Below are 12,149 nucleotides of genomic sequence, written 5' to 3'. Positions count from 1 at the left end.
TGGGTTTATTCATAAAACTGACACTCTGCCTTCCTGGGAATTCCACGCATTTTTCATTTATTTATTATTATTGTTATTCTAACACAAAAGAGTGTTAAATCTCGACAGCTTTAATCAATCATTTCTTCAACTTATGAAATACGTAAAAAGTGACAACTAAATTTCTTCCCGTTAAACGATCTTTTAAATCCTCACCTGTGGGGTGAGGGTGAAGGAGCGTAGTTAGTTCCGGCAGAACTACACCTACAGATGAAATGCTACGTAGCATTTCTTGCTTCACATTTTGGGGTTTTATTTTGAAGGCCTAAGCGGATGTTGAGGATACTGTAGCCGACTTTAATGTTCCAATCAGTTTGCGGCTCTCGGCCTGTAAATTGTGGATGAAAAGAGGAAGGACAGCGAGTGGTGGTTATTAGCAGTTCCGTTGGCCAGATTTTTACATATCCACCAGTGTAACTTCTCCTTACCTGGTGTACGGCGGCGGTTAAATCAAACAACTACTGAGTGTGCAGATGGCAGCTGTGAGCAGCATGAGCAAAATGTATGGGCTCTGTTTCCACGCTGTCCGTCAGACAGCAGGACTGAAGGCATATCGACTGCTTCAGCGCAGAGGCTTCAGGGTATCTGTAAGTGAAAACTCTCATTCACTGTTTGGATTGAGCAATGAATAAATTATGGGAGGCTGGACTGGAGATAACACTGTCATTAAGAGCCCGGGATACAGCAAGGCTCACGAAAGAGTATCGTCTAACTCAATCAAGTAGAAATACTGTTAAAAATAAACTGAATCTTTTAATAAGTTTTGGGGTTAGGTCTTGTTTGCACAAAGATTCTGGTTAGCTACGGAGCCGCTAACAACCTTGCTGAAATGCTATACCGATTCTCCAGTGTATCCGTGAAAAGTCAGACTAACTCTCACATAATTAGTGAATACATGTTTGACATTTACTAAACAACTTTTGCTTATATTGTTGCAATAAATACTCATTTTAATTTTTGTTGTTTTGACTCTGACACTGGACTAGTTAGCCAGCCGGCTAAAGGCTTAGCTAGCTTCTTCTCCATTGGTCGAACCAAGGGGCGTGAAGGAGGAAATCCGATGTCCTCGAATGCATCATTTTTTCAAAACAACTTTATTTAATTGCTGTTGCTGCTGTATGTCCTTCACAGCTATTTTATTTCCTTCGATCGCTCCAGCACTTAAATCTGGATGTGACACTTTAAAATAATCTCATGTGGAGTTTCTAAAATCTGTATGGGAAAGAGATTTGGGAATTGTTGTTACAGCGGAACAATGGAACTGCACTGGAAGGAGTACATACTTAATCACTTCCTCATTTATAAGAATCCAGACTTACGAAATTAATTCGTTCCCGAGGGTCTTTCGCAAGTCGAAAATTTGCATTTTGCCGTAACACGGGCAGAATTATTGCTGTTAAGTGCCTTCATAACTTGAATTTTTTGTTAAATGGGGTACTCGTAAGTCAGGGTTCCACTGTATTGTATTGTCTTCATTTTTCTGAAATTAAGTTTTCTAAAACCTCTAAAGGTTCAACCAGTGTTATTATAGTTAACTAAAACAAAACTAAAAACTTAAACTAGATGTTAAAAAAGTTACCTAAAATAAAAACTAGCCTTTTGAAAAATAAAATAAATAATAAAACTAAGAATCAGTCACCAAACTTAATTTATAATTCAATTTTATGCATTTCATTAATGCAGTTCAAAGTCCTGGTGGACAAGCCTGTGGGGGGAAAAAGAGCAAAATGAAATGAAGCAACACAAATATAAAATATATATATGTATACACACAATAGAAATTCAGGTAAGTTGTTTGTGCACAGGTCTCTTAAGGACCTACCACAGCATTTCAGTTAGGTTAAAGGTTGTGACTTTACTGGGCCATTGGAACACCTTGAATTGTTTATTTTTCTGCTGTAGATTTGCTGCTTATTATCCAGTTGCATGACCCCGTGGTTGTCAGAGAGATGGCTTCACATTTGACTCTAGAATACTTTGGGATACAGAAGAGTTCACGATTGTGTGGCTGCAAAACAAGTTCAAATCATCACCCCTCCACCACGTGCTTGACAGTTTGCATTAGTTGTGTGACCTGATATGCTGTGTTTGCTTTTCCCAGGGCCTTTCTTTGCCACAGCCACAATGAGATTGTTAATAAATAATGCTTGTATTCAATCCTTTCAGGTTCTTCAGCTGCAGCAGACCTTTGACTCTTCGCTGGAAAAGCCCCAGTTTCCAGGAGCCTCGGCCGAGTTTGTGGATCAGCTCGAGTTCATCCAGCCCAATGTCATCTCTGGGATCCCAGTGTACCGAGTGATGGACAGGCAGGGAAATATCATCAACCCCTCTCAAGACCCTCAGGTACAATCAGCCTACCTGTGCTCCTGGTTCCCAAATGTGCCCCTAAGACCCCTGCAGTCTGTTGAGCCGATGTTAATTTTTAGATTATGTGTTTCTCTCCTACGCAGCTCTCCAAAGAGACAGTTTTGAACTTTTATCAGAAGATGACCATGCTGAACACAATGGACCGCATTCTTTATGAGTCTCAAAGACAGGTATGTTTCCTCCTGCATTTCCTGGCTCAACCTGATTATTTAAAACACAACACCAGCAGTTTTTGAACTTAAAAATAGGTGTTTCAAAGGGTATTTTCTTTATCCATCCATCTATCTCCACTTATCTGCCGTCTTAGGGCGAGAGGCAGGGTACACCCTGGACAGGTCGCCAGTCTGCTGCAGGGCTTCTTTATGTTAATTATAATTTAAAATTAAAAATGAATGCATAAAAATTAGATAGGGGTTCTCGAGGACACAGGTCCATCTCATAGGGAAGTTGGGCGCTGACTAGGGAGTGTTTTTGACTTAAAGGCCAACTGTTGCTGATTACTGAAAGAAATCCAGTGAGAGCTCTTGAGTGATCCTGTGACACAAGCAGATATTCACTAAACCATACGAGTTTTATTCCATACAAGTCTTTAGTCATTTTGGCTCGAGCTGAACTAAACAGCAAGTGAGTTTTAGTTTTTATGAAGGGAGGACACCAAATAGCTGTAAAAGAAAGAGGTGCACTTGATTTATAACAGCAAAACACAACGATTTTCAGGTAAAATTAATGCAAAAGTCATTATTTTTTCCCAGTTGTTTTATTTTCGTAATTGCTTAAAAAAATCATACTTGAGATTACAGTCTGATTAACCGTCCAGCCCTGTCCGTTACAGGGTCGGATCTCCTTCTACATGACTAACTATGGTGAGGAGGGGACACACATCGGCAGTGCTGCTGCTCTGGATCCAAACGATCTGGTTTTTGGGCAATACAGAGAAGCTGGTAAGAATGAAATGTGGTTTCCTTTGGGCTTTTCCCCCAACTAATATAGTTCTATTTTTTGGTCCATTGTTCATATGAACATTTTAATTATAATCAAAACAGTTGACCACTTCAGTGTTCATTTCTACATCTCCTTTTGTTGTTGTTATCACAAATGTTTTCCAGACAACATTTGAAACTGAACAAATTACTTTGCAGTATGGTCAAATGATTACTACAGAAAAAAAACTTGTTTATATGAGAATTTAACAAGAATATTTATTGCTTACAAACCGAGTTCATCTGGTTTCCAAAGATTAGTCAAATTAATAAAATCCAGTGAGTCAAAAACTATTTGCCTCAGTGCCACACAGTAATACCAGCTGTAGGCTAACTGGCATCAGCAGTGTTCCCTCTCATAGTTTAAGGTTTTACCAAAGTAATAAGACTCTTGCCTACCTTATAAAAAGATCATTCCAAGCATGTTAGATAGTTGAGCTAAAGGGATGTGGTGCACAATAATCACATTCCTCCTGTGCTCTTCTGACTATTCTATTCACCGTGATTTTTATATTTATCAGTGAGAGAATAACAATCATCACTTCAGTATAAGGAATAATAATCATAGCATCAATATAAGGATTCAAACGTGAGCAAATTCTGAGGGGAAGATTGCTGAAATTATTATTAATGTAAAACACAAATCTGTTTTACATTCAAAAAAACTGACCACAACAAAAAAGGGTTCCCAAGTCTCCAGTCCTTATTTTAATATCCCCACTGTTTGCTCCTTCAGTCGGTCTGGTTCTCTTGTCTTGTGAGAAATCGTGCGACACATCTTCTATTACAGGAGTGCTGATGTACCGAGGCTTTCCTCTGGATCACTTCATGGCTCAGTGTTACGCCAATGCTGATGACCTCGGAAAGGGCCGGCAGATGCCCGTGCACTATGGCTGCAAAGATCTGAACTTTGTCACCATCTCATCTCCTCTGGCCACTCAGATTCCTCAGGGTGAGCTCCACGCCTGTGTATTTACCTCTGCTGCCTGAAGCAGGATAGACAAACACACAGCTGTAAATATGTTTGTGGCTCTGTGTCTCTTTCAGCGGCTGGATCTGCGTATGCAGTCAAGAGAGAGAACACAAACCGTGCTGTCATTTGCTATTTTGGGGAAGGAGCAGCTAGCGAAGGGGATGCACATGCCGGCTTCAACTTCTCTGCCACCCTTGAGTGCCCACTGATATTTTTTTGCCGCAACAATGGCTACGCCATCTCTACCCCTACAAACGAACAGTACAGAGGTGATGGCATCGGTAAGGCTGAATGTGATTTTTCTGCCACTTTTCTGCTGCTGTTTGATTGATGTTCCAGCTGCTCTTATCCACACATCTCTGGTTCTTTTTTTTTGACAGCTGCTCGTGGTCCTGGTTATGGCATGTTGTCCATTCGTGTTGATGGTAATGATGTGTTTGCTGTGTACAACGCTACAAAGGAAGCGAGGCGCAGGGCTGTGGCTGAGAACCAGCCATTCCTCATTGAGGCAATGACCTACAGGTTTGTTAATGTTTGAGGGATTTTGTATTTGTCTGCGTTTGAAAGGACATGTGGAACAGTTTATAGGCTGACAGTACATCACTAATATTTTCTTCATTCTTTATAAATGTTTCATTTTACTACTGAAATTTAACACTTGAATGGACAGCACCGAATAAATAAGTAAATACACTCAGAATTTGGTTAGGTACACCTTGCCTAGTAATGGGTTGGAGATTTTGTTCCATATTGACATGATGGCATCATGCAGTTTCTGCAGATTTGTCTGCTGCACCTCCATGATTTGAATTTTCTTTTTCACCACATGCCAACGGTGCACTGTTGGACTGAGATCTGGTGATTGTGGAGGGATGTTTGAGTCATGTTTGAAAAAACGGTTTGAGGTTATTTGACCTTTGCGACCAGAGATGGGCAGTAACGCGTTACTGTAATCCGATTACTTTTTTCAAGTAACGAGTAAAGTAAGGGATTACTATTGCAAAAACGGTAATTAGATTACCGTTACTTTCCCGTAGGAACGCTGCGTTACTAAAACCGTGTTTTTTTTGCGAGAATGTCTCACGACAGTGACGTAAGCAAGTGCCACGTTCGTGACAACAGCTGTGTGCAGATCAACAACGGACAATATATCGAGTGTGGGAGAGAATGTGAGTGTGCAGCGTTTAAAGCGTGGAAGTACTGACCTTACTTTGAGTTTGATTCCATAAAAAGTGACAAAAACATTAGTGTCAGTTGTGCGTGGGAAGAAAACTTCTTTTTACAGCGAAAAAGGTTGTAAATCGTGTTTTTTAAAAAGTAACTAAGTAATTAATTACTTTTGAAAATAAGTAATCAGTAAAGTGACTGGATTACTTTTTTGGGGAAGTAAGCAGTAATTAGTTACTGATTACTTTTTTCAAGTAACTTGACCAACACTGTTTGCGACATAACACATTATCCTGCTGGAAGCAGTCATAAAGGAGCTTGGTCAGCAATAATATTCAATCCTCAGTTAATACTAAGTGAAAATTTCCCCCACAGCACGAAAACACCACCACCAGCCTGAAACGTTCATATAAAGCAGGATGGATGGAGGTTTTCATGTTCATCTCGAATTCTGATACTCCCATCTGGAAAATAAACGGTTTCCTGTTCTTGGCTGACAGGAAGTCAGTCTTTGGTGTAGTCTTTGGTGCTGAAGCTCATCTACTTCAAAGTTTGAACAGGTTCATGTGCTCTGGCCATTCTCCTCATACCCCGGGAATCAACAAGATGTTTTGTTCAGAGAGTTGCCACTCACTTTTGGCGGACAGACCAACAACAGCACGAGCCAGAGTGGCCCACAGACATACTTAACAGACCAGTTTGTACACTGCCTTCATCTAATATAGCTGGAGCAGACAGCAAACCTCTGCTGGACTACAAAACCAACTTTAACCTAGACTGACAGCCGAGTCAGAAGTTTGAAGCCAGAATCTAACAAAAATGTGATTATGTAGTTAAAATAGTCAATTTGCTTTGTGTAAACGAAAGCCAGCTGCTAATGAAGACTCTGAACTGTGCAGTTCATCGAGTAAATATGGACTTTACAAAAGCCAGGTGGCTTTCTTTAGCTGTGATCATTTTTTAATTTCGCTGTTGTTTTAAGATTATCTATATGCACCTTCACCAGAATGCAAGGGTTTTACCCCTAAGCCATAAAAGGCTCATTAGATATTGGCAGTAAAGTGAAAATATATTTGATCACCTAAATATTATTAAAGGTTTATAGCTAGAAACGCTTAATATTTTATGTTGCTATAATGAAAATTGTTGTGATTTGGTGTAGAATTTTAAAAGTACATTTTTGGGTTGTAATTGAAGAGTGCTGTACACCACAGATGTACTCATCCTGAAACAGCGAAAGTATGAAAAGTCATTTTAAGAAAAATGTATTTTGTTGATTCTTCAGAATTGGCCACCACAGCACCAGCGATGACAGCTCGGCGTACCGTTCGGTGGATGAAGTGAACTATTGGGACAAACAGGACCATCCCATTTCCAGGCTGAGACATTACATGACAGCCCGCGGATGGTGGAGCGAAGATGACGAGAGGAGCTGGCGAAAACAATCACGCAAGACGGTGATGGAGGCGTTTGAGAGGGCTGAAAGGCGGCTCAAACCCAATCCTGAACTGTTGTTCACCGACGTGTACCAGGAGATGATACCCAGCCTGAACAAGCAGAGAGAGTCCCTGTGGAGACATGTGCAGCAGTACAAAGAGCACTACCCACTAGACTTGTATGAAAAATAACTTTTTTGCTACGGGGCAAAACAAATTGAAATTTGGTTGATAAATAGACTGTTGCACAGTTTTCGCTGTATTCATAAAAGGTAGTTTTGATACTTGTCATTTCTTTCTGCATGACAGCGGGGAGAAAGATTGTGCTTGCAAAACAAAACTCCAAGCTCTTCGTGTCTCTGGGATTGGTGCCTTAAGTTAATAAGATTTACTATCGGTAGTAAAGCTTCTCAAATTTAAATTCACACCTTTATTTCACATTAATTCCAGGTTCTGTAATGTTCTGCAAGTACAGTAGAATTACCTGCTGCAGTGTGAATGCATTACTCACAATATAAACACAGAATTTGACTTTGTGCTTCTTCTCTTCTTACTCTCCCATTCAGTGACGTCTAACAGGTTTTATTGTGTATCACTGAAGTGACCGCTTTAACGTATGTCAAAGAACTATTAAAAGGCTTCTTAGTATACACACTCAAATTTTAGATGGGATGGTATGCTGTGGTGATGTTACACACTGTTCTAAATCCCAGAACTGTACACTTACCTAGCTCGTGATTGGTGTTTTGTGGAAAATAAACTGAGGAACATTCTTGTTTTGTTTTTATTTCATTTCAGTTGTATGGCAGGTTTGTTTTACCTGCATATGATTTAATGCCTGAATGGGCAATCAAATGTCTTTCCATGATGACACACAGTCTGGTAACAAAATCAAGCTGCTTTACGGCAACTTAATTTTGCTCACAATACTTTTTTTTTTTTTGCTGGCAGGATGTTCTATAGGAAATCAACTCTGCAAAACCATGAATAGTACATTAGTGGAGAAACAAGTCTTTAATATGCAAGTGCAGTCACTATTTGCCATCTTCATAACCAGTCCAGTTCAACAAGCCAACAGGGGGCTGTTAATCCCCTTCCACAACTTTTTTATCTCCTGTGGGGACCTCTGGTGAACCAGAATAAGGTTTTTATATGTACAGAGATCCTCACGATCTTCTGCTCTGATATCAAATGTCTGAAATCCCGAGTGTGCCTCAGGAGAAATCCCTAAAGCCATGAAACACATCCCAACGTAGACATCATCAATGGGGAAGAAAGGAATGATGTGTAAAAGTGAATAGAGGGATTCTAGCAAAGCTCCAGAGATAAGATAGCCACCTCCACCAGCATAAGGAGGGTATGGGCCATCGTAGAAGCTCATGGGGATGTAGTATTTGCTATTTGAGTCCCTGACGGGACTTCCAACACTTATAACATGACCAGCATACAAACTAGATACTTTAGAAGCCTCGAGAGACTCGATGAATGTGACCAGTGCTGGGGTGTTGACAAATACATCATCATCCCCACTAAAGACAAAGGAGACATGAGGACAGCTTTTCAATGTCCAGTCGAGCAACATGTTCATTTTGAGCGTCAGGTTTAGAAATGTTTCATGGAAGTCCCACTGCAGGATATCCCCATAGAGTTTTGCTTCAAATGACAGCAGTGGGGTCAGGTCAGGATCTTGTGGTGGGGAGCTCCCCAGAAGGAACACCATACGCACTTTGAGTCCATTTGGATACGTCATCTCTCGGCCCCACGTCTCTCGCACTGCCTGCCTCTGCTCAAAGTTTCTGGGAGATGACTTGATGGCAAAAAGCAACAAGGTGGGGCTCTCTGTCTTCCTTTTACTGAAAGCACATTTGTTGGGCTGATCAATCAGAATTGGGGCAGTCTTGCAGTTCATCCCCTCCAGAAAATCCCGAAATTGGACAGGGTAGGAGCTGAAGTCATGCACGTTGGTTTGCAGAAACTCTTGATTTGTCAGCCTGCAGTTAGACCAGTTAGAGTTTCGATTGAATGGGTTTCCTCCCTTGTCCAGATTCATCAGGGTTGAGTACAGTAAACGGTTCCAGTAAGCTCTGCTTCCAGGGATGGTCTGTCTGAAGCCAGCTGAAACTGATACATTGTGTAAATGAACATGTCTGGTAATGACCTTCTGTTGGGGAAATTGTGTTCTTACACTCCGTAAACTGTGGGTGGTCTCCACCTGAACAGTCATGTAGAAAACGATTAAAATTAAAGAGAAGAAAAGAACCATAACACTGAATGTCTGAATACGTGTCATTGACTTGAGGTAAGTAAGCAAAGCTGCGACTTGTGCCATTCTAGATACGAGTCATCTTTCATGGAGACTGGTCAATATGCTGTATTCCAGGTTACACCAACTCAGTAGGTTACAAACGGGAAGTACCTGTCAACAGGGGGCGAAAAAAGCAACATTACATCAGAAACTGAAAAGGGCCCTATCTCAAAAGAAATGCATTCACTCTTTAAAAATAGAAATGTATATAGGGCAGCTTATTTGAATTTTTTAAAAGCCAGATTTTGAAGAAAACACAAAAATGTTAAGCTAGAAATAGAGTAGAAGACTATGATGGAGTCCTGGTCCAATCTTGATAACATATTTTAAATGCTGAGGTGACACAACAGGACACAACTACACTTCTGTCAGCAACTAATTTCCTATTAGAGTTAAAGATCACAGCATCATGATGTAGTTTTACTAAATTAAAAATCCGTTACTTATACAGCACAGATTCACAAAAACAGTCACCTCCATGTTTGTTTGTTTTTCCATAGGCCTAACTTCTATAGGGCTATCAAAAAGTATGATAGGTTATAGGCTGGGGCCATAAGATCATTAGTAATCTAATGCAGTTTCTGTAATACAATGAACTCTTAATCCTGGATAAAACACTTCAATGTAAGTCTGTGAAGGTTCTCAGTCATCCAGGTCATCGTAGTCAAAGGAGCTTGCAAAGAAAAGCGTCTGGACTTCTTTAAGTTACTTGAAGACGTTTCACCTCTCATCCGAGAGGCTTCTTCAGTTCTAAGGTCAATTAATAGGTTTATATCTGGGACTCTCCACCATTTGACCTTAGAACTGAAGAAGCCTCTCGGATGAGAGAAGAAACGTCTTCAAGTAACTTAAAGAAGTCCAGACGCTTTTCTTTGCAAGCTCCTTTGACTACTTCAATGTAAGCAGATTATCCCAAATTATGCATTCGTGAATAAGTTGGAATTTACATTTCCCAGCTGGAATTTGAATGTGACCGCCCCCCCGTCTCGGATTTGCTACTCTGAAAGTCAACCCCGAGTTAATGATTCAAGTAGCGACAGTGAACGTGGACAATAGAAAAGCTGTAAACGTTTAATGTGTACTGCCACCGTTGTGGATTTATGACTGCACTGAACAGCCTGGCCATCGCTGTTTTAAAGTGCAAAAATCAAGTATTGTGCTGTGTTGCCAGTGATGCCTGAATGGCTCTTGCTCGCTAATCCCGCGCGCGGGAGTGACGTCCCTCCCGAGTTTCGATGAATCCAACGCGGAGAGTTGAATTTGCAAACATTTCCTAGGAATTTTTTTCAACCCTTTTACAAGGAAGGGTGAAAAGCGGCTTTTAATTAGTTAAGGCAGAACATTATATAACACATCTGCTGTTTCCCCCTGAATCAATCTATCTATAAATACAAATACACACACATTTATTTATTTATTTTATTAAAGTACTTATTTAGTTCTACTTCCTAATCGACTTACCAGTGTAGGCCAATTCAACACAGTTGGATAACGGCAGTTAAATTAAGAACACCTCTCCAATCCACGTATAATATCAGTGCAAGTGTGTACTGTTAAAACAGATATTTCTAAGGAGTTATCCAACTGACAAAGATGGAAAAAAGTAGCTTGTAGCCGAATCTGCTAAAATGCACCTGCGAACATGTTTTCTCGCCGGTTTTTAATTAGAGGCGAGCAGAGAAATAAAGGAGAAACGTCTCGATGGCTGAGGAGGGGGGAAACCTAACAATTAAAAATGCCTTAAAGGACTTCCTCTCTTTTTCTTTCAAGCGAGAGTCTTTGTTTCGTAAGCACAAGACTAACTTTGAACGTTTGACATTTTTAATTTTAATTTATGCATGATTTGGTTCAATTGTTATATAACTGCGCAAACTTTACACCTAAGCGGAAGACAACCCCTTAAAAACAAAAAAAAGTGAAACCAATGATAAATGAGTTGCGGAAAATACTTACTGATCGGATTACTGTAAAGCAAGAGGAAAAAATCAAATTCGTTTCCAAGTGTCCTCAGGTACCGCAAACAAATCAGCAGGAGCGCAAAACCTGATCATTTAGCTTTGCAATCCTGTTTTCTGTTCAGCAGGCGAGGGAGAACTCCCACTTAATGCAGGTGCAGGACTGTATGAGATCAAGTGTTCCCTTCCCACATGTTCAAACCACGCCCACGATGCGCTATTGAGACAGGTTTATTCAAACGTTTGACCGGAAACATCACAAATAATTTAAGACCAGTTGTTCACTGACAAAATCATTTGGATACATGAGCACATTGTTCAGATCACTAGAGCTCTTTTTTTTCTTTAATATATTGCATCTCTGCAGGCGTTAAAACTGTTTGTTTATTTTTGTTGTTGTTTTGTTTTTCCTTTTCAGCCTAAGCCTAAGACAGAAAAACACAACTCAAACATTAAGAAGAAAAAAACATACACTCTTACACTCCTACACGGATGGAAACCATGCAAATGTTCACAGAGTTGAAGGACACCTTCTATCACCTTCTTTTATGGAAATTTTGTTAAAATTGCTGTTAATGGATATGAAAACAATTAGCAAATTAATTACTTGTGCTTATAAAAGCATGTTTTATAGATCTTTGTCAAATCAAGTCCAAATCCTGAGAAATTTGCATCATAAGGCAGAGGGGGTATATATTCAATGGAAAAACCTCAGACAGACACTCTTGGCCTCTGCAGCTGAGATCAAGCACTGTTTAATTAGAGGCGCTCTCCTTTGTCAAAATAGTACACATATGCATTCAAAATCACCAAAGCAAATTTGAGTGCCTTTATCAATATTGGCATTTTGGTTTTGGTTGTGCTTGGTATTGGTATTGCAGCCCCATTATGAATAACTGAACTGTTACTGGGCCAATACCTGATTCA

General features: G+C 40.1%; 2 protein-coding genes across 2 annotated transcripts; one reads left to right on the top strand and one right to left on the bottom strand.

Annotated features, from left to right (window-relative positions):
• Positions 1-302: 302 nt before the first annotated feature.
• On the top strand, positions 303-7,735 carry bckdha (branched chain keto acid dehydrogenase E1 subunit alpha). Its single transcript, XM_006796677.3, has 8 exons — positions 303-626; positions 2,206-2,382; positions 2,490-2,576; positions 3,239-3,347; positions 4,177-4,338; positions 4,434-4,640; positions 4,740-4,881; positions 6,812-7,735. The coding sequence occupies exons 1-8, from the start codon at positions 513-515 to the stop codon at positions 7,152-7,154; spliced, it is 1,341 nt and encodes a 446-aa protein (XP_006796740.1). The 5' UTR covers positions 303-512; the 3' UTR covers positions 7,155-7,735.
• A 4-nt stretch (positions 7,736-7,739) lies between these two features.
• b3gnt2l (UDP-GlcNAc:betaGal beta-1,3-N-acetylglucosaminyltransferase 2, like) lies at positions 7,740-11,297 on the bottom strand. The gene is made up of 2 exons (XM_087851156.1): positions 11,221-11,297; positions 7,740-9,378 (listed from the first exon to the last, which is right to left on the bottom strand). The coding sequence occupies exon 2, from the start codon at positions 9,289-9,291 to the stop codon at positions 8,026-8,028; it is 1,266 nt and encodes a 421-aa protein (XP_087707282.1). The 5' UTR covers positions 9,292-9,378; positions 11,221-11,297; the 3' UTR covers positions 7,740-8,025.
• Between the last annotated feature and the right edge of the window lie 852 nt (positions 11,298-12,149).

Source organism: Neolamprologus brichardi, chromosome 14 (genome assembly GCF_056152115.1).
Source record: "Neolamprologus brichardi isolate AB-2024 chromosome 14, ASM5615211v1, whole genome shotgun sequence".
In the NCBI taxonomy this organism is placed as follows: domain Eukaryota; kingdom Metazoa; phylum Chordata; class Actinopteri; order Cichliformes; family Cichlidae; genus Neolamprologus; species Neolamprologus brichardi.
Note: the sequence above shows the minus strand (reverse complement) of the source record. Positions and strands in the feature narration are given on the sequence as shown.